Source organism: Balaenoptera physalus (assembly GCF_965194825.1).
Source record: "Balaenoptera physalus genome assembly, chromosome: 16".
Classification (NCBI taxonomy): Eukaryota; Metazoa; Chordata; class Mammalia; order Artiodactyla; family Balaenopteridae; genus Balaenoptera; species Balaenoptera physalus.
In genome coordinates, this window is record NC_138898.1 from 21,423,794 (window position 1) to 21,446,135 (window position 22,342).

General features: G+C 43.7%; 1 protein-coding gene and 1 long non-coding RNA gene across 3 annotated transcripts in view; one reads left to right on the top strand and one right to left on the bottom strand.

The window, feature by feature from the left end:
• Window positions 1–22,342, top strand: part of LOC309645412 — a 280,748-nt gene that overhangs the window by 96,887 nt on the left and 161,519 nt on the right. The gene's annotated exons all lie outside the window — the stretch shown is intronic.
• The window catches only part of LOC309645278 (lipopolysaccharide-binding protein-like), a 42,309-nt gene continuing 28,747 nt past the window's right edge, over window positions 8,781–22,342 (bottom strand). Inside the window, exon 15 of one of the 2 annotated variants that reach the window (XM_082430235.1) lies at window positions 8,781–11,921. In XM_082430235.1, the coding sequence (XP_082286361.1) occupies window positions 11,814–11,921 (108 nt within the window). In that variant the 3' untranslated portion in view covers window positions 8,781–11,813. Of the gene's footprint in view, window positions 11,922–14,453; window positions 15,441–22,342 lie in introns of those variants that run through there. The other variant, XM_082430237.1, reaches the window with a different exon arrangement.

Sequence of the window (22,342 nt, forward strand, 5' to 3'; positions counted from 1 at the left end):
GAAACTTAGCAGGAAAGGGAACTGCAGGAGGGCCAATTACTCCCTTTTATTCGGGCTACCTGTATAACTTGCTTGCCTGGAAGTGAGGGGAGATTTAAAAAAATGTAAGAAAAAAATCTCTAAGGACTTCCCACATATAGGCTGAAGTTTCCCCCAAGGATGCTTGGGGGAAAGTGTAGATGTCCTTTCCCTTAAAGAAGGAGGAAATAGAACGGAAATGAGAAGTGTGGGAACATTTGGACACATGTAGCCTCCCGCTTCTCAGAGTATTTCCAGAGACTCTGGCACTCAGAATCCTGGGCAGTGATTTCTCATCCAGCTTTTATAAGGAATTTTCCCAAACCCACGAACTTGGAAATGTTTCCACTGTCTCCATCCAACTTTCCTTCACAGAGTATCTGAAATTTAAGTACTGGGTTGGCCAAAAAGTTCATTACGGAAAAACCCAAATGAACGTTTTTCTTCTATTGGCCACCCCAATAGAAGACTGTGGGAAGAGAACTCAAGAAAAGATTAAGCAAGTGTTTGTTGAGAAGACTCCAGGCCAGGTACTGGCCTGGTGAGGGGGAGATAGAGCTGGGAATGAGATGAGTCCTGCTGTGTGGTCCAGTGGGAAAGGCAGACAAGCAGTACAGAGAACACACATATGTGTTTCTTCATGTGAATAGCTACGGGTCCTACCAGAAGAATGGGGACAGCCCCGGTGAGGAAGGAGGGCTGTGGGTGGAGGGAGGAAGCGTGTTGCAGGTAGAGGTGATAATACTTACTGTCTTTCAGGGGAATCTATCTCCTGAGCAATTACTCACACATATATCTTATTTATGGCTTACCGAGAGCTTCTCTGTGTACGTGATTGTGTTCAATTCTCATGACCATCTGATGAGGTCACAGCCTCTTCATTTCACAGATGAATCCACTGAGACTTAGAAAATATGTGTCTGCTTGAGATCACACAACTAGTAAATGGCAGAGCAGAGGTTTGAAATCAAATTCCCTGATCCCCAAAACAACATTTTGTCCACTCTATTCTTGCTATCCAAATCTGACCTGCCAACCTGATGATATCTAAGTTGGCTCTAGACCTGGGGTTGGCAAACTATGACTTGTGGGCCAAAGCTGGCCCACCATCTCTTTTTTTTAATAAATTTTTATTTATTTATTTATTTATTTTTGGCTATGTTGGGTCTTCATTGCTTCACGTGGGCTTTTCTCTGGTTGCGGCGAGCGGGGGCTACTCTTCGTTGTGGTGTGCAGGCTTCTCATTGTGGTGGCTTCTCTTGTTGGGAGCTCAGGCTCTAGGCATGCGGGCTTCAGTAGTTGTGGCACACGGGCTTAGTTGTTCCATGGCATGTGGGATCTTCCCGGACCAGGGCTCAAACCCATGTCCCCTGCATTGGCAGGTGGATTCTTAACCACTGCTTCACCAGGGAAGCCCAGCCTGCCTGTAAAACTTTTGATCTCTCCATCAAGTCTGAATGAAAAGAGCCTTGCTGGGTAGAGTATTTTTGGTTGTAGGCTTTCCCCTTTCATCACTTTGAATATATCATGCCATTCCCTTCTGGTCTGCAGAGTTTCTGCTGAAAAGTCAGCTGGTATTCTTATTGGAGTTCCCCTGTATGTAACTAGTTGTTTTTCTCTTGCTGCTTTAAATATTCTCCCTTTAATTTTTTCCATTTTAATTACAATGTGTCTTGGTGTGGTCCTCTTAGTGTTGATCCTGTTTGGGACTCTCTGTGCTTCCTGGACAGATGGCTGAGGGGTCCAAGGTGTCTCTTCTGTGGACTTTGGCTTGCAGGGGGAAAGGTGCATTAGAGGGAACACTGAGGACAGGAGGGAAATCATTTACTCTGCTTCCCATTTAGCAATCTGAAAGAAGCCACTTCTTGAACTATCCCCTGTCCTACCCTGTAGTATATCCAGGACAACTGGACAGCCTGGTGGGATCAGACAGAGGGAGCTATCTTCATTATCTTGGGCTGTCAAAACAAAATACCATAGACTGGGTGACTTAAATAAAATAATTTATCTTCTCACAGTTCTAGAGGCCAGGAAGTCTAAGATTATGGTGCCAGTCAATATGGTTTCCAGTGGGGTCTCTCTTCCTGACTTGCAGATGGCCGCCTTCTCACCATGTCCTCACATAGCAGAGACAGAGAGAGACAGAGTGGCCTCCCTGGTGTCTCTTTTTGTTGTTGTTATTGTATTCATTCACCTGTTTTATATTTTAGGTTTCACTTATAAGTGATAACATACAGTATTTGACTTTCTCTGTCTAACTTATTTCACTTAGCATAATACCCTCCAGGTCCATCCATGATGTTGCAAATGGCAAAAGTTCATTCTTTTTTATGGCTTAGTAATAGTCCATTGTATATATGCCTGGTGTCTCTTATAAGGACACTCATTTTACCAGATTAGGGCTTCACTCTTATGACTTCATTTAACCTTAATTAGTTCCTTACTCCAAATACCAGTACACTGGGGGTTAGGCTTCAACATATGAATTTTGGGGTTACATAACTCTGTCCATAGCAGGAGGCTTTGAAATTTAGTTTCCCTGAGCTGCCTGGGATCCTGAGTGGTCTAAGTAGACCTAGAGATGGCTGTGGAGCTGGCTGGAGAGCCTGCTAGAAGGGACCACATTACCAGAGTGAGGTACCAGATCTGCCCTCTGCCTAAAATTCAGCATGTGCCATGGTGAATTGCAAATGTTTATTAAAAGAATCAGTTGACTGTGCCTTCTTTTTGTAGGTGTCACATGAGTGTCCCAAGTTCTCCAGCCTTCAGGAGTCACCCTTTCCTTGAACATCCACTGAATATCAGCTCCCAGATCTGCAGGAAATACATTCAAGAGCCCAGTACATGCTCTTGTGTTTCCATAGATCCATCGATCCTGTAGCCGTTGCATTTTTCTCTGAATGGTTCCATTGTGCCAGGCCTCTTTGTGGTCACCTACAGCCATTTCTTCACCTCTTCTCCCAGTTGCTGTTCTTTCCCTGAGCTATTTTGCTCTGAACATCTTCTGAGCAGCCATGGCTGGCTCCAGGACAGCACAGACTCCAAACTCTGGCCTGATTTTGTTTCTGCCTCAGAAGCATGTGGTGCTGTGGCCTCAGATGCCACCGAGGTGTCTTCTAGCTCATCCAGGCAGGCCTGTTCTCAAACGTTCAGCTGGGAGAATGTGACAATTTTCTGGAGTTTGATAATCTTCCACTTTTCTTGGTGATCCACGGATGGTCTCACAACCCAGCTGAGTACTTATATTCAATCCCAGGAGATTCTGAGAAGGTGTTGGTTTGTGGAGGAGAAAGGATGGGAGATGATGGGGAGGAAGAGAAGATGTGGGGAAGCCAGAGAAGACAGAAAGAGGAAAACATATTACAACTTAACCCAATTTAACTCAAACTTGAATGTGCATCCAAATCACCTAGAAGGCTTGTTAAAGCACAGAGTGCTGGATCCCACCTCAGAGTTTCTGATTCAGTAAGTTTGGGGTGGGGACCAAGACTTCGCATTTCTAAGAAATTCCCAGGTGATACTGATGCTGCTGGTCAGGGGACCACACTTTGAAGACCACTGACTTCATCCCAAAACCATATGGGAGGTAGTGCACCCCCTTCAGACACAGCGTTTTGCTTCTCACAATGGGTAGGCAGATCTGTTCCTTATTAAATATCCTTGTGGCCAACAGCCAAGTCCATCTGTTTGTTCACATAGTAGCAAGATGTCCAACAAATCCCTAAAGAAACTAATGAGCAACTTGGATCCAACTCTTTATTGTCTGCCAGAGGAAAGGCATCCATGCTTGGTAATGAGTCTTTGGTCTCTCTGCCAGGTTCTGTGGCCAGAATTAAGCACTTTGTCATCTAGCCGGTAAAGGACTTTCTTGACAGTATTGAACAAGAAAGCCTAACCAAGTCATGTACTTACATCCCATTATATTGGGGGAACAGTGGATGGTTTCTACTCTGAGAAACCTGTTTGTTTCCATCTTGGTGGTGTGCAGGACAGGAGAGGGTGTGTGTCCCACATCACGCAAAGTCCTGGGACGTGATGGTCGCTACTCCCGTTCACACATTCCACCAGCATTTTGTAGCCTCCTGCATAGTCTGACTCTGAACTAAGTCAGAACAGGGCACAATGACAAAAAAACATCCAGGATCTCCTTCAAGGCTAGGCCTGTGACACAGCTCCATGCTGGGTGTATAGTGAACCCTCACGAAATGTCAGCCTTGATTATTATGAGTTTGATTAAGAGAAAAGTGTTCCCATCACGATCTGGTATAGAACTCTCTTGCTTGATGCAATTCACAATCTCCTTCTGGGAGGAAATTAGCATTCTTGATAAATGCTTAAGCAATTTTCTGATAAACTCTAACAAGATTAAAACCTCCTTGGAGAAATCAGCTACCCAAACACTCAGCTGATTATCAGACATTCTTTATCTTGTATTCAGTTTAACAATGCTTATCCAATCATTCTCTTTTCCTGGGAAATGTCCTTAACAAAAGGGAACTCTGACTTGGCTTTGTGGCATGATCAAAATAAAACTTTGACACATGCTTATAACTAAATTATCTGAAAAAATTTAGAACAGTCATTATGGAGGTAGGACACAGGAATAGTAATTAACATTTTTAAGTACTTGCTGCTTGCCAGATATTATAGGAAATGTCTTGTATAGCTCATCTTTCTTTCTCTTTATAATGAGTTGGGTTATCATAGCTCTGTTTTACTTATAAGATGTTCAGAGAGGTGAAGTGACTTGCCCAAGATCACACAGCCAGTAAATGGCAGAGCCAGGTTTCGAATCCAGGTCTGTCTGAGTGCAGAGCTGGAGCCAGCAATAGCTTGCTTCTTCTGCCTCTGCCAAAGGGTTATAGTGGGAGATGGAGAATAGGATATTCTCTGAGAGAAGGACAAGTATAGGGCTGTGGGACTGCAGAGCGGGGACAGGTCCCTCCTAGGTACAGGGCTTGGGAAGGAACTATGGGGGAAGAGGTTTCTCAGCCCAGAAGAGGATGTAGGGGAGGGACATTGAAGACAGCAAAAAAGGCAGTCAGGAGCAATGGTCTGGACAGAGGCAGACCATGTTTGGAGGATATGGTAGAGTTCAATCTGGCAACTGCAGGAGTGGTCCCCAGTCCTTTCAAAAATGAGAACCATGTCTTCTAGTGTTGTGGACCCTACGTGCTGCTAGTTGGATTCTTATGACTCTGGATTGAGAGAGCCCATCCCAGTTCTATCACCTACTGGCTGTGTGATCTTGGGCAGATTACTTCACCTCTCTGAGGTGAAGTTTTCTTCATGTGAAAATTGGAGGGTAATAGTAGCATTTCTCTTATAGGATTGCTGTGAGCATTTAATGAGATAAACCATGAAAAGCACATGTCCAGCACCTACTAAGGGCTCTGTAAAAAGGTGAGGTTTTTAATGTGTAACTGATTTATGGTGGCATTATGTCACTATTTTCTCAGTAGGGCTGTGAAAAAATTTTTCTTATTTTAGTATAATTTCAGACTGCTAAAAAAGTTGCAAAAGAGTACAAAGAATTCCTGAACACCCTTCATCAAGATTATACATATACATACCTAAATTTCCCTCCTGAACTGTTTGCAAGTCAGATGCAAACCTGTTGGCCTTTTACCCCTAAACACTTAAGTGTGTATTCCCTAAAAGCAAGGACATTCTCTTATATAGTCATAGTACAATGATTAAAATCATGAAATTGACACTTATACAATACTATTTTCAGCAGACTATATTCAGATTTTGTCAACTGTCCCATAACATCCTACATAACAAAAGAAAATCTTGGATCATATATTACATTCAGTTTTCCTTTCTCTTTAGTCTCCTTGGGTTGGTAACAGTTTCCCAGTCTTCTTGTCTCTCATGACCTTGACATTTTTGAAGAGTATAGGCCAGTCACTCTCTTTAGGTTTGTCTGATGTTTCCTCATAATTAGATTCAGGTTAGGTGTTTTGGGCAAGAGTGCATTTCAGTGCATCACATCATTGTGAATATTTTTGTTCATGACTTAAAATAGGGTCCCCTCATGGGAAGAGGTGGGGGGCACTGGACCACCTGCACAAGAATCCACTGAAAGACTCGATAAACATGCAGACACCCCAGTACCCCTGAGAGTGTGGGCCAGGAATCTATGTGATTAACCAGCAGCAGTGTGACCAGTTGTCTACTTGTCTACGTTCCTTCCAAGACATGGCCAGTAGATGGCGGTGCAGTCTGCACTTTCAATGCAGCTTCTGCATTTCTGGAAAGATCTCCCTGTGAAACTTCCTGTGAATTCAAGTTAACATCCACCAGGAGAGCTTGGCTGTTTAAGCTGCTCTCCCCTCCTGTTCCTTCAGAGTAATTTCTCTTGATGCCCCAGGACCTCAAAGTGGTCAGAACTCACTTGGAGGTTCCTAAACTCCTCGAGGTGAGAGACCCCTCTTTCTGAAGAGCTAGCCAGCAACTGTAAAATAATAATACCCCAGCTAGCATTTACTGAGAACTTACTGTGTGACTAGCAAGACTCTCGCTTTCTCATTTAACGCTCACAGCTACCCCTGAGAAGGAGATTGTTAACCTTCCCACAGTCACACAGCAAGTTCCCATCACTACCTCCTGTTTCCATCTTGGCTGGAACTTGTGCTTGAGTCAGAGGAGCAGACGGGGAACAATAATGTCTGCGTCTCAGGCCCAGGCTCTGAGAGCTTGGGGAGCGTCCTGAGAAAGGAGAGGATGCCCTTCCCTGCCTTGGGGGCCAGGGTGACTGGCAGGGAGCTGCAAGGGACAGACACAAGGTCAGTCCCCCTGTGAAGGGGGCTTCAATTGTTTAGGGAAGCAGACACGACATGGGTCACAGCACATGGAGGGCCAGTGGGCAGGCTGTCTAGAGACTCTGAGAGGCTGGAGGGACTGGGGGGCTTTCAAAGACTGGGGGTGAAACCGCACAACTCAGATTGGGATTTGAACCCATGGGCTGGAACTCGAACCTGGTCAAAACCCAGATGGGGACTTGAATCCACTGTCTTTTAATTAAAATCACATATCTGGTCTCAGGACCTACTGAAGTTCAGGGTCTTTATGTCTCAGCAATTCAGTGAGAGACAAAGCAATAGGTAAAAAGTGGATTTACTTAGAGGGATACACATTCCATACACGGAGCATGGTGTGTCTCAAAAGGCGAGAGTGGCCCTGGGAGAAACACCCTCCACAGACAGAGTGTGGGCTATCTCAGAAGGCGAGAGACCCCGAAATATGGTATGGTTAGTTTTTATGGGCTGGGTAATTTCATAGGCTAATGAGTGGGAGGATTATTCCAACTATCTTGGAGGAGGGGTGGAGATTTCCAAGAATTGGGCCACCGCCCACTTTTTGGCCTTTTATGGTTAGCCTCAGAACTGTCATGGCCCTGGTGTCATTTAGCATATGCTAATGTATTACAATGAGCATAAAATGAAGCTCAAGGTCTACTGGAAGTCGAATCTTCTGCCATCTTGGACCTAGTTGGTTCTAACCAGTTTATGTCATATCCAAAGGCTATGTCATTCTTTTAAAGTTTGTGCCCTGCCCCCTTCCCACCTGTTTCAGGGGGACACTGTGGGACATTCAGTCTGTGTAATGCTCATAATAGAGCAAATCATACTTGTTGAATTTGTTTCTGCTTATGTAATCCTTTTCTAGGAGGACTGAGGGGATTTTCAAGGGAAGGGATCCATGGTATCGGGGAGGATGGTGTGAAATGAGCCTGGAGACGTGGACAGGTAAGAATGTTCACCTGGAGATGTGGGCAGGTGGGGATTTTCACCAATGGGTGTGGTCAAGGGAATTGTCCTAGAAAGCAGAGAAGTTTGACTGGAGATCTGGAAGGCATCCTTATCAATATGTACTTTTGTTGAGGTCAACGCTGCACATTGTTTATGTAAGACCTCAACTCCTTCTTCGTTGTTAGCAGAACCCTGGATTAGTTGAAGTGGCCACCTGCCCAGCTAAAGAGCTACATTTCCCAGCACTGGCAGCTAGTCCTGGCCAATGAGATGTGACCCAACAAAGCTGGGCTGGTGTATTAGTCTGGATTCAATCGGGAGAGAAAAACCACATGGTAATTTGAATAGGGAAAGTGTAATATAAAGAATTATTGACTATAACAGAGGATTGAAGTAATGAGGGGTTGCCTAGTAAGAGGTAAAGAGAACTCTGAAGAACACAGGTGAAGTAGCAGTTATAAGGAGCAGTCATGACTCTCAGGGCTGAGACAGAGCTTCCCCTCCCCTATGCCCTCCAGTGCTGAGGTCCAGACTTTGTTGGATTGGGCACAGCTGTGGTTCACTGAACAGCAGAGAAGTTACTGAGGTCTGCCCTGGTGGAACTTGCCAGAAAACTGCCCTCTATCATACCAGGGAAAGCTATCCTGATACCATTGAGGTATCTCAATGGAAGCACTTGAATACAAAATTGCCAAAGGTGGGGATGCTGGGGGAAGCTACTGGCCTTTCAGTGCTTCTGGCTGCTGTAGACTGTAGGAACGGGTGCTGGAGCAGCTGCCTGCGCTGTAGGAGGCTGCTGAGTGACCCACCTGAACCAAGAAAGGGCGGACTCCTGGAAAAGCCCTCTAAAAGGGATTAGATTTGGCTAGTTTGTCCCTTTTGCCCTTTGATCTTCCCTTTCTTCCTGCATCCTGGATCCAGAATGAAGAGGACTTGGCACAGAGCTGTAACTGACATGTCATGTGAGTGAGAAATAAACCACTGTGTCATGTGAGTGAGAATAAACCACTGTGGTGGTCAGCCGCTAAGATCTTGGGGTTGTTTGTTCTGCAGCACAACCTGCTGAAACCTGACCAATACACATGAAGAATGTTTATAGAATAATTGCCAGTTACAGTAAATAGAAATTTCCTGTTTTGTAAAATACTACTATGAGGAGGTGAGAATTATGGTTAAAGAAAGAGCCAATAAGGTCTAAAGCAAAGAAAAAGAGTCGTAAAAATACTTCCTGGACATTAGAAACACTGATGCTTTCAAATTTATTGCAGGAACAGGAGAAGAAAGAAAAAAGAACAAAATGGGAAGGAGAAAGAGAAAGGTAAAACAGTAAAGAAAAAGCAAAGAAAATTTGAGAATACTGTGTTTATAGACAGCTCAACTGACTCCTTGGTATTGCTCAGGAAAATAAGAGGAATATTATTAAACCAGAGCAGCCTGGTTGCTGCTTATCTAGAAGCCACTTCGAACTGCCTGTGGGAGATACAGTAGGGAGCATCTCTCCGTCCTCAAGACATGTGATTGAAGCCATTGTGCTCTCTCTCAAAGGCACCTTAACACGCCTTGTCTGTCCTCATCAGCAAGCACATGGGCTTCCCGCTGAACTCTAGTTTCAGAATGACCTTTGAGGTATTCCCAAGGATCCATAAAGTTAATAGCTTTTATTTTGAGTCAGACACTTCAGCACACAGTCTCTCAATTTAGTGAGGATCCAGCTATTGGCTTTCATAGAACGTGGCAAGAGACAGAAGCAATTGGCTTTGATGGGTATGAGGAGGAAAAGGTGGCAGAGTGAAAGCCCCGCTGACCCTCTCCAACACCTTTCAGGTGAACAACAGCAGCAGCAGAGACAAATTGACGGAGCAAGTAACAGAAGAACGTGTCATCTGAAATGAATGTGGCAGAGTTGAGCAAATTGGCAAGAGTACCCTTCCAGACGCACAGAGATATCTGTAACACATTTAAGGAAGACATGGAGACTCCCTGCCTATCTCCCGGATATTAAGTAGGTACAGGTTTCCTAAAAGTAAGTAAGAGGGTCTGGAAGGGTCTGGCCAACATCTTTACTTGGAAAGATGAGAACTCAGAGCAAAAGAGGACTCAAGAGTGTTAGGGAAGGTCACACCTTGCGACTGTCTTCAAGCCCCGGGGTGATGGGAATCAGGGCTGTAAGGATGACCCTGTAACTTTACCACGCTTGTAATTCTCTGAGCTGGGCTCCTATATCAAACCAACAAGCTAAGGGCAAGGTGAGGAGAGAGAGGTGAGAATCACACTCTGATATCACCTTTGTACAATGCCAGCTGAACAGAGGTGAATCAGCTCAACCACACTGGCTAAAGGGCTTTACCAAGAGCCACAGGTCACAAAGGGATACAGAGGATCCGAATCAAACAATGAATCAGGTTGATATTAGTGATAATATGGCATTGTGCAAACAAATGAATATGTAAACAGCGAATATGTCTTCCATTGAAACACCCATGAGAATATTTACAAAACTTGACCATGGCTATAAAGAAAATACCAGTAATTCTCCCCCAAATAGAAATAGTAGAGACTTCTTTGACCACCAAGTAATAAAACCAGAAATTAAAACAAAAAGTAGAAATGAGGGGTTTCCCTGGTGGCGCAGTGGTTGAGAATCTGCCTGCCAATGCAGGGGACATGGGTTCGAGCCCTGGTCTGGCAAGATCCCACATGCCACGGAGCAACTAGGCCAGTGAGCCACAATTACTGAGCCTGGGCGTCTGGAGCCTGTGCTCTGCAACAAGAGAGGCCGCGATGGTGAGAGGCCCGCTCATCGCGATGAAGAGTGGCCCCCACTTGACGCAACTAGAGAAAGCCCTCGCACAGAAACGAAGACCCAACACAACCATAAATAAATAAATAAATAAATAATTTAAAAACAAAAAACAAAAAAACTAGTATATACATTTAAAAAAAAAAAGTAAAAATGAGACAAAAACCGAACCACATGGAAAAATTAAACCCCCTCCTTGGGACTTCCCTGGTGGTGCAGTGGTTAAGACTCTGCACTCCCAATGCAGGGGGTCTGGGTTCGATTCCTGGTCAGGGAAGTAGATCCCACATGCATGCGGCAGCTAAGGGTTTGCATGCCACAACGAAGGAGCCAGGGAACTGCAACTAAGGGGCCCGCATGCCGCAACTAAGACCCAGTGCAACCAAATAAATAAATGAAAAAAAATCTTTTAAAACCCTCCTCAAAATTTATTTACTTATTTTAAAATTGAAGTATAGTTGATTTACAGTGTTGTGTTTATTACTGCTATACAACAAAATGATTCAGTTATACACATGTATACATTCTTTTTTAAAATATTCTTTTCCATTATGGTTTATCATAGGATATTGACTATAGTTCTCTGTGCTATACAGTAAGACCTTGTTGTTTATCCATTCTCTATATAAAAGCTTACATCTGCTAACCCTAACCTCCCACTCCATCCCTCCCCCAACCCCCTCCCCTTGGCAACCACCAGTCTGTTCTCTATGTCCATGATTCTGTTTCTGTTTCATAGATAAGTTCATTTGTGTCATATTTTAGATTCCACATATAGGTGATATGATATAGTTTTTGTCTTTCTCTTTCTGACTTACTTCACTTAGTATGATAATCTCTAGTTGCATCCCCTCCTCAAAATTTAAAACTCCATTTGAGAACAAAAGAAAGTCAAAACTGTAAGTTCAAACAAGATTGGAAAACAAAGATGAAAACACTATGTGTCTAAAGCAATGAGATACAGCTAAAACCATTATGAGAGGGACTTCCCTTGTGGCCCAGTGCATAAGAATCTGCCTGCCAATGCAGGGGACACGGGTTCGATCCCTGGTCTGGAAGATCCCACATGCCACAGAGCAACTAAGCCCGTGTGCCACAACTACTGAGCCTACGCTCTAGAGCCCTTGAGCCGCAGCTACTGAGGCCCGTGCGCCTAGAGCCGGTGCTCTGCAACAAGAGAAGCCACCTCAATGAGAAGCCCATGCACTGGAACAAAGAGTAGCCCCTGCTCGCTGCAACTAGAGAAAGCCTGCGCACAGCAATGGAGACACAACGCAGCCAAAACTAAATAAAACTAAAAAAAAAAAAATTATGAGAGGGAAATTTCTTCTTAAACACTTATATGTCTGAAAAAGAAAAAAGAAAGACAAATATAAATGAATCAAGCATTCAAAGCTGGAAGATACAAAATGAGCAACAAAATACATCTAAGGAAAGAAGGGCAGAATGAAGACAAGCAGAAATTAATGAATTAAAGTATGAAACAAAGGTAGAATTGGTAAATGGAAGAGCTGATTCATTGTGGAAAAAATCCCTACACAGTAAAATAGAGAAGCCACTAGCCAGCCTAATCAAGAGGAAAAAGACCACATATAGAGAACACATAATTAGGATGAGAAATGAAAGACAAGCATGATAAGAGAACATTTTAATATGTATTTTTTAATTACATAAATAATGCATGGATACAGAGGCATTAGAAATAAAAGTCAAAGAAGAAGAAAAAAATAGAGTAAAAAGTTAAAGTCAGTTCAGGCTGCCAGAACAAAATACCACAGGCTGGGTGGCTTAAACAACAGAAATTTATTTTCTTATAGTTCTGGAGGCTGGAAGTTCAAAATCAAGGTGCCCACACAGTTGGTTTCCTCTGAGGCCTCTCTCCTTGGGGTGCAGACAGTTTCCCTCTTTACACGTTCGCCCCTCTGTACATGAGCCTCTGGTGTCTCTTTGTGTGTCCAAGTTTCCTCTTCTTATAAGGATACCAGTCAGTTTGATTAGGGCCCAGCCTAATTTTAAGTTCATCACCACATTAAAAGGCCCCATCTCCAAATAGAGTCACATTCTTAGGTACAGGGTTGGAGTGGGTTTTGCAGGACACAGTTCTGCCCATAACACCCTCTCTCCCTTTTCCCCCCTCAAGTTCCACGTCTCTCCCAGAAGTAATATGATTAACCCCATGACATTTGCGGGGCCCAGGACAAGAGTCAAACCAAGGCCAACATACCATATATCTACATATTTTTTGTAAGTCCAGCTAACAAACTGTTAAATAGAAACGTTCTATCCTCCTACCTGGACAAATATACCTTCATATTGACCTGAGAAACCACGTTTGGATTTAGAATTCCTGGACTCTCCAAAGTTTCTTCCTAGAATGTGGTGTAGGGCCTCCCTTCTCTTCCCTTGCCCGGCTCCATCTACACCACCAGGGCCTCATGCATACATAGATGGAGACTGCAACCTGCACATCCAGGTTTCTCCACACACCCCTCAAACAGGACCTAGCAGTGGTCACAGCAGTGGTACACTCCATCCTCAGGAAGACATACCTGAGGCAAGGTCCCCACAGACTCTGGAAGGAATGCTGGGGTCCCAGGAATAGGAAGGCTGGTCTAGAAGGAAGGTTCAGACTCTAGATGGGCATGTCCTCTGTGGATGTGGTGCATCTGGAAGGAGGATGAGCAGCCCCTCTAAAGAGCAAGCCCAAGGGAGAGGTCCCTCTTGCTCGGGTCTAAGGGGAATACTGCTACAACTAGATATTAGTGGGTATCTTTTTAGACCATTTTACATCCATTTAATGTATAAAAAGGAGATTCTAATTCCATGATAAAAGCTTATTTTAAAAAATGGATTCTCTCTTTTTCTGAGACTTGCTTTTTTCCCCCATTCTATCTTGTAGATCTTTCCATGTCAGCATATATAGATCTGCTTTATTCTCTTTAACTGTTGCATGATATTATACAGTATAAAGGTAAGGGGGAAATAATGAAGGCCCATTTAACACAGTGCAATGTTAATCCTCTTGAAAATTTGGATGATTTAAAACCAAAATAAATTTAAAAAATGAAAATCCCCAAGACTGGCTTAAGAAGAAATAGAAAACCTGAACAGACTAATAACTATGGAAGTAGCTGAGGAAGTTGTCCAAGACAACCCCATGGTTTCTTTCAAATATACAAGTGACAGGTAATTCCAAAGCTCACCAAACTCTTCCAGAGCAAAAAGAAAGAAGGAAACTGCCCAGTGATTTTTTTTGGAAGGGTATTAATATTGATACGGATTGTATTGTGTCCTCTCCCCAAATTCATATGTTGAAGCCCTAACACCCAATGTGATGGTATTGGGAAGTGCGGCCTTCCAACTGGGAGGTGGTTAGGTTTGGATGAGGTCATGAGGATGGAGCCCTCATGATGGGATTAGTGTCCTTATAAAAAGTGTCCTGAGAGACATCTCCCTTTCTCTTTGCTATGTTAAGACAGCCAGAAGATGACCATCTGTAAGCCAGGAATTAGACTCTAACCAGGAAGCAAATTGGTGGGACTTTGATCTTAGACTTCTCAGCCTCCAGAACTGTGAGACATAAGTTTCTGTTGTTAAAGCCACCCCAGTGTTTTGGTATAGCAGCCTGAGTTGACTAAGATAAATATCGAAACCTGACAAAGCAACAAAAAGAAATTCACAGACTAATTTAATCTATGAATATTGAAGCAGAACTTCTTCATGAAAGATAAAGAGGTAGAATCTAGTAATATAGTTAAAGAATAAAAAACTATAGTCAAGGGACTTCCCTGGTGGCACAGTGGTTAAGAATCCTCCTGCCAATGCAGGGGACACGGGTTTGAGCCCTGGTCTGGGAAGATCCCACATGCCGTCCCGTGAGCCACAACTACTGAGCCTGCATGCTCCAACTACTGAAGCCCACGCACCTAGAGCCTGTGCTCTGCAACAAGAGAAGCAACCGCAATGAGAAACCCACGCACTGCAAGGAAGAGTAGCCCCTGCTCACCACAACTAAAGAAAGTCCGCATGCAACAATGAAGACCCAACACAGCCAAAAAAAAAAAAAGCATACTTGGAACACCTGTGCTTATTTTGCAAACTCAGTGAGAAGCTGACTTTTGCATAACTAATTAAAAACCCATTGGTGGGACTTCCCTGGTGGTCCAGTGGCTAAGACTCTGCACTCCCAATGCCTGGGTTCGATCCCTGGTCAGGGAACTAGATCTCACATGCCTTGAATAAGAGTTCACATGCTGCAACTAAAGATCCTGCATGCCACAATGAAGATCGAAGATCCCGTGTGCCGCAACTAAGACCCGGCACAGTCAAATAAATAAATAAATGTTTAAAAAATAAAAATCCACTGGTATTTTTATCTCAGCAAAAAGCCTCCCACTCTCGTGAGGTTGACATTAGGTGCCCATTTTATGGATAGGGGGAAGGAAGCATGGAGAAGATAAGTGTGTTAGTTTCCTAGGGCTGCTGCAAAAAAGTACCACAAACTGGGTGGCTTAAAACAACAGAAATTTATTGTCTCACAGTTCTGGAGGCCAGAATTCTGAAATCAAGATATCCATGGGGCAATGCTTCCTCAGAGATTCTGGGTAGAATCCTTCTTTACCTCTTCTTAGCTTCTGGTAGCCTCAAGCATTTTTTGACTTGAAACTGCATGTCTGATCTCTGCCTCTGTCATCATCTTGTCTCTCTGTGGGTGTCTGTCTCTATGTCCAAATTTATGAGGACACCAGTCATATTGGATTAGGGACCACCTGAATGACCTCATTTTAACTTGATTATCTCTATCAAGATCCTATTTCCAAATAAAGTCACATTTTGAAGTACTGGAAGTTAGGACTTCATCGTATCTGTTTTGGAGGACACAATTCAACACATAATGGTAAGTAATTTTGAATCATGGAGTATTAGATCTAAAAGGGACTTTTTCTATGAAGCCACCCTACTCTATACTCCCTCTCTGCATGACCTTAACCATGCCCAGGCTCTCCTAAAATGGAAAGTCACCAAGGAAATTCACCAAAATATTAACTACGCTAATCCCTGCAACACTTGATGACCCTTTAAAATGTAGGTCTTTCAGATCCTCTCTTGTTTCCTGCTGGCCTGGGTTTCCACCCTCCTGACTTAACATTTCATGGCTCATCTACCTCCCGAATACCCTCTGGAGCCCCAACAGAGGGCTTAGACCCGTCAGAAAGAGTGAGAACCGGGTGAGATATCCTTGGGGAGCTCTGTGATCTGAACAGGAGTGATATGAAAGTCAAACGCAGGGGCACTGAGCATGTGCAGCACAGCAGAGGCAAAGATATGGAGACAATTAACAGCAGACTCTGAATTGGAGGAGCTATGTGAAAAGGGCCTGGGGCAGCCCATAGCTGGGGAAAAGACTGGAAAATTAGGTTAAGTGACAAGAGACTTCAAATCAAATCACCAGATACATATTAAGTGCCCAACTCAGTACTGCAATGAGGCATGGGTGATACAAAGACATATAATATCTGTTTCCTGCCCTCAAGGAAAGTATAATCTACTTACAGAGGTTAGACATAAGACTCAGGAGAAGCAAGATAACAAAATATTTAAATAGCAATTCACAGTGCCACACAATCATTTGCTAAGTGAACTGTAGAGCTGATGACAAGCTTTTAGAATTCTGAACCAGGAGAGATTATCTGGTTATTTATGGTGTAGATATTTATGGTGTAGATAGGCTGCATATTTTCTTGCTGGGGGGAAAAGGCTGAAGGGTTAACTGAGCAGGGCAAATCAATGAAACTAAGAGCTGCTTTTTTACAGAGATCAATGAAATTGATAAACTTTTAGCTAGACTTAAAAAAAAAAGAAGATCCAAATAAAATCAGAAATGAAAGAGGAGACATTACAACTGATTACACGGAAATAAAAAGGATGATAAGAGACTACTATAAACAATATATGCCAACAAATTGGGTAAGCCCGAAGAAATGGAAGCATTCCTAGAAACGTAGAACCAAGCAAGGTTGAATCATGAAGAAGTAGAAAATCTGAGCAGACCTGTAACTAGTAAGGAGATTGAATCAGTAATCAAAAATCTCCCCCAAAAGAAAAGCCCAGGACCAGATGGATTCACTGAGAATTCTACCAAACATTTAAAGAAGAATTAATGCCAATACCTCTCAAACTCTTCCAAAATACGAAAGAGGAGGGAATACTTCCATACTCATTTTACAAGGTCATTGTTACCCGGATGTCAAAACCAAAGTCAGTACAAGAAAAGAAAACTACAGGCCAATATCTCTGATGACTATAGATGTAAAAATCCTCAACAAAATACTAGCAAATCAAATTCAACAGCACATTAAAATTATCATACAACACGACCAATTGGGATTTACCTGTGTGGGGCAAGGACGGTTCAACATATGCAAATTACACACCACATTAACAGAATGAAGGATAAAAATCACATGGTCATCTCAATAGATGCAGAAAAAGCATCTGACAAAATTCAACACCCTTTCATGATAAAAACACTCAACAAACTAGGAGAAGAAGGAAACGACCTCAACCTAACAAAGCCCATATGTGACAAGCCCACCACAAACATCATACTCATTAGTGAAACATTGAAAGCTTTTCCTCTAAGATTAGGAATAAGGGAAGGATGCCCACTATTATCACTTCTGTTCAACATAGTACTGGAAGTCCGTGACACAGAATGATTACGGGATCCAGACTGCTGGAGGCTCTGTCATCGTCAGTACATTTATCTCAAGTTACCTTGGGTGTCAAATCCGGATGGGGGAGGGGAGAGAAAGAGAGAGAGAGAGAGAATGAGACTCAAATAGGGGTGTTTATGGGCTACACCCAGAGTGGCACACATCACTTCTGCCCACATTCCACTTGCCAAAGCTCAACTACATGGTCACATCTAACTGCAAGGGAGGCTGGGAAACAGCTGTGAGCCCAGGAAGAAAGAGAAATGGTTTTGTGACTAGCTATCTAGTCAGACTCTTTCATACCTGCTCTTTTTCAGGTGAGGGAACTTAGGCTCAGAGAGGTGCTAGGTCACAGTGAGTAGAGAAATTGAGAGACCCCAGCTACATATAGTTGATGGAGCAAAAAACAAATATGCGAACATAGTATCTGAAATTATAAACTGACCAACAGAGAAGCCAAAAATGTGAAGTTACATAACTATTTTGAGAGAGGGACTGTAAGTGGGGCGGGTTAATGAAGTCAGTAATTTTGTTTAATATTGGTAAATAAAAAGAGAGAGAGAGAGAGAGAAATAAGAACATTACTTAATATTTGGAGGTATCCAGAACTAAAAACAGAAACATTTAAGGAATTAAAAGTTGCTCCCTCTGAGATCATTGCTGCTTATTATGGACCCTTTTGTACATTGATGTTTTTGTTCTTTTTTTTAATTTAATTTTTATTTTATATTGGAGTATAGTTGATTTACAATGTTGTGTTAATTTCAAGTGTACAGCAAAGTGCTTCAGTTATACATATGCATATATCCATTCTTTTTCAGATTCTTTTCTCATATAGGTTATTAGAGAATATTTTTTAAAAATATTTATTTATTTATTTGGCTGTGCCGGGTCTCAGTTGATGCATGTGGGATCTTCGTTGCCACGTGTGGGATCTTTAGTTGTGGCATGCGGACTTCTTAGTTGCAGCATGTGGGATCTAGTTCCCTGACCAGGAATCAAACCGGGGCCCCCTGCATTGGGAGCGGGGAGCCCTAGCTGCTGGATCACCAGGGAAGTCCTTATTACAGAATACTGAGTAGAGTTCCCTGTGCTACACAGTAGGTCCTTGTTGATTATCCATTTTGTACATTGATTTTTTTTAAAGCATGTGCCTAAATTTGCTTTGATTGACATCTTAAAATTTTTATTTTTAAAAAGTAATATTTGCTTTTGTAAAAAATATCCAAACTACAAAATGGCACAACAAGGAAAATGAAAACTTCCCAACCTAATGAACCCTTTATTTCCACTATTCAGAGGTAACCTCTGTTTCCAGTAATGGGTAACCTCCTAGAAATTTCCTGTGTACATATAAGCATTCATATGTCCATATCATCTTAAATAAAAGGAGATGATACTGTACCTACTGTTCTATAGCTTAGGCTTTCTACTTAATTACGCCTTGACGTCTCTTCATGTCTGCATATATAGTCATTCTTCTCAATGACTGCATAGTATTCCTTTGTGAGGATGCACAATAATTTATCTGTTAGTCTTTATCGAGGGCCACAGGGGTTGCCTTCAGTTTTTGTTTTGTTGGGTTTGGTTATTGTTTTGCGATCACAAACAATGTCACAATAAACAGCCCATACAGCTCTGGTATAGTAGATGAATAAACCCAGAACAATTGAACTTTGTTTATGGGGAGCCTACATAATAAAAGACACTATAAGAAGTCTCATAAATACAGACTGACTCATTTTATGTATACTTCTTTGAATACGTGCAGAAAAGTGTACAAATAATACGTGTGCAGTTAGATTGATGTTCACAAAGTGAACTCACCCATGTAACCAGCACACAGATCAAGAAGTAGAACGCTATCGAACCCCCTTAGGAGCTCCTTGTGTCCTTTTCTGGTCAGTCCTCCTGCCAGCCAGCATGGGCACTCTCCTGACTTTTGCTTCCAGGAATTAGACTCGCCTGCTTTTGAACTTTGTGTCAAAGGACTCATACAGCAGGTACTCTTTTGTGTCAGGTTTCTTTAACTCGGCATTCTGTTTGTGGGAGGTATCCATGTTACTGTATGCAGTTGAAGTTCTTTTGTGCTCATGGCTGCTCAATATTCTGTTGTGCGAATATTCCACCACATATCCATCCACTACTGGTGGACATTTGGGTTATTTTCAGTTGGGGGTTATGATGAAGAGTGTATATGAACACACCAGTAGGTGTCTTTGGTGAACATAGGTGGGCATTTCAGTTGGGTGTCTGATTGCTGGGTGATGGGGCACATCCATGTTCAACTGTAGCAGATCCTTCCAATGGCTGTACCAATTTACATTCCCACCAGCAGTGGACAAGTGTTCCAGTTACTCCACATTCTTGATAACACCTGGATTTTGTCGGGGGAGTTCTTAGAGAGGCACTCTTGATTGAACTGCAGGTCCTAGAAAGCTAGCTGGGGGTGGAGGGGTAGGGCTGAAAGCAAGCTGGGCTTGATTGGGTCTGAGGGATGCCAGTGATGGCTCTGGGACTAGCCCTGCACCCCGAGATGAGATGGCAGTGGTGAGAGCATCCTTTTAAAAACAGCCTAACTGTCCCTGGGGTTTGTGATGATAGGTCTGCACTAAGGGCCCCATGAAATCACTTGAGGTGGGAGGAAAGCCTTCTCTAAGGGATGGAGAGAATCCAGCTCTGGGTTCTTTAGTGGCCATAAAGCAGCCATCTATTCTGCTGTGTTTTAATCCTCTGTGGGCTGGGAGAAGCAGGTCTACGTAGATGTGCTGTGAGAGAGGTTATGTACCAGACTCCAAGGGAAATCCTCAGGACACCTTGACAGATTCCTTTGTCACATGAGCCAGGTGCAGCCCCCTAATCCAGTCAGCTGGAGGTGAATGTCAAGCCTATAGTTATGGGACAGGTCGGAATCTCAGAAGAGAGGTCTGGACCAAAGGCATATACTCGGGGCTCATGGCAACCACTGATGGTCTTCAAATCTTTGGAGACTGAAACCTCCTTCTTGCTTATATTAACCAGAGTGGATTCTGAAGTTTGCAGTTAGGGATCCTGACCAGTACAGGACTTGTAGCACCAAAAAGAGCAGAGCTGGGGATGAGTCAGTGGGCCAGGAGATGGGGGCCCTCCAGGCTTGGTCAGACCACAGAGAACAGATATCAGTGTCACTGGCCTCGTGCTCTGTGTCTGAGGCCAGCAGTGTTTCGGAGCCGGAGAATACAAGACCCCTTGTGAAGTTAGAGGTAGCACAGTCACAAGACCACCCTCACTTCTGATATCCATTGCAAGTTTGAGGGTCCCCAAGACCACCCATAAGTTCTATAATTGGCTAAAAGGACTCTAGAACTCACGGAAATCTGTTACACTCCTGGTTACAGATTGTTAAAGGGAAAGGATACCAATTAAAGTCAGCCAGTGGAAGAGGGGCAGAGAACAGAATCCAGGAAAGTTCCAAATACCGAGCTTCCAGTTGTCCTTTCCCTGTGGATCCGTGGATGGCCTTACTTTCTTAGCAACACAGTGTGACAATATGCACGGTGTTGCCATCTGGGGAAGCTCACCCAAGCCTTGGTGTCCAGTCTTTACTGGGGCTCCATCTGTAGACATGGTTGATCACCCACGTGGTTGACCCCCATCTGCAGCCCCTTTGGAGGTCCAGATGGTACCATGTCACCCAAAGGCCCCACCATAGATCACACCGTTAACTGTCGGGCATGTCCAGTGCCCCCAGCTAGACAAGACACTCTGATCAGGCAGGACTTCCCAAGGGCCTAGAGATGACTTCTCAGGGGCTGAGGGCAAAGACCAGCCCCCTCTCTGAGCCAAGCTGAATTCTTTACTACATAACCCTCCCCCACGCCACTGCCGTGATACCACATGAGCCCCCTCCCCTGTATACTCAGGAGGAGGCGGGAGGGTGAAAGAGGAGCGACTGAGAGCAAATACCCCATCGCTAAATTGATGGAAGGGTCTCTTTAAATGATTGGATTCCATTTCTGGACATTTATTTCACAGATGTACCTGCTCCTATGTTTGTATGGATGCATGAATAAGAAATGATGTATGGGTAAAGTTTTTCAAATATGCAGAGGAGACCAACCCACAGCTTTTCCAGGCAATGTGGCAAACAGTCTCATATCACATCCAGAATTTTGAGTTGGTGAACTCCTACCCCATTGTACAGCCACGCGCGGGCCCTGCCCATCTTACCAGTCAGCGCACGCCAACCTGAGTTCTACTTGCTGGCACTTGCGTTTCTTTGCCTGAGAGGTTTCTACAGCTGCTAGAGCCTGCCCTGCCCAGAGTAGAAGAACCAAAGAACTAATGTCCCCAGGAGCTCCCCTCAAACAGTGGCTGATGGGAGATGATGTACAAGCATCCCGGCAATCTTAGCCCTTGCGTGGACACTCTGAGTGTCCTACACTGGCTCCCAGAGTTTCCCGAGTGGGATTAGGGTGGTAATTGGTTTGATCATGAACACTTTAAAGGCTGCCTTCCCTTCCGCATCACATTTTCTCTCCTCTACTCGTTATTTCCCTGGGATCCTCTTCCCAGTAAACTACTTGTACCCACCTCCTTGTTTCAGAGTCTGCTTCTGGGGAGCCCAAAGGAAGGCAGGTGATAATCGCATCAGCTGTTTACCAGGACCTGGTTATGCCCTATCCTCCCCTCACCCCAAGAAGCTGGACGTGAACCCACTGAGTCCCTAGTCACCCTGCAAGGAGGTATTCCCAGCAAATTTGACAAGGGAGGACACTTAGGCTTTAGAGAGGCCTTTCCCAGAGGCCCAAAGCAAGTAAGTTGGAATCAAGACTGGCTCTTTCCACGGTGAGGCAACGTTTTGAAAAACAGACATAGGAATTGGGTCTGTGCTGCCTCTAGTTCCCCTGTGCTGACCAACTCAGTGCCTGCAAACAAGAGGATGCTCAGTAAGCACGTCCAGCCAGTAAATATTGAATCCCCACTAGGGTTAAATAAATCCTTTTACATGGGTTACCTAATATCATCATTATAAGAGTCCTAGGACATGACTACTATTATTACCATCCTTA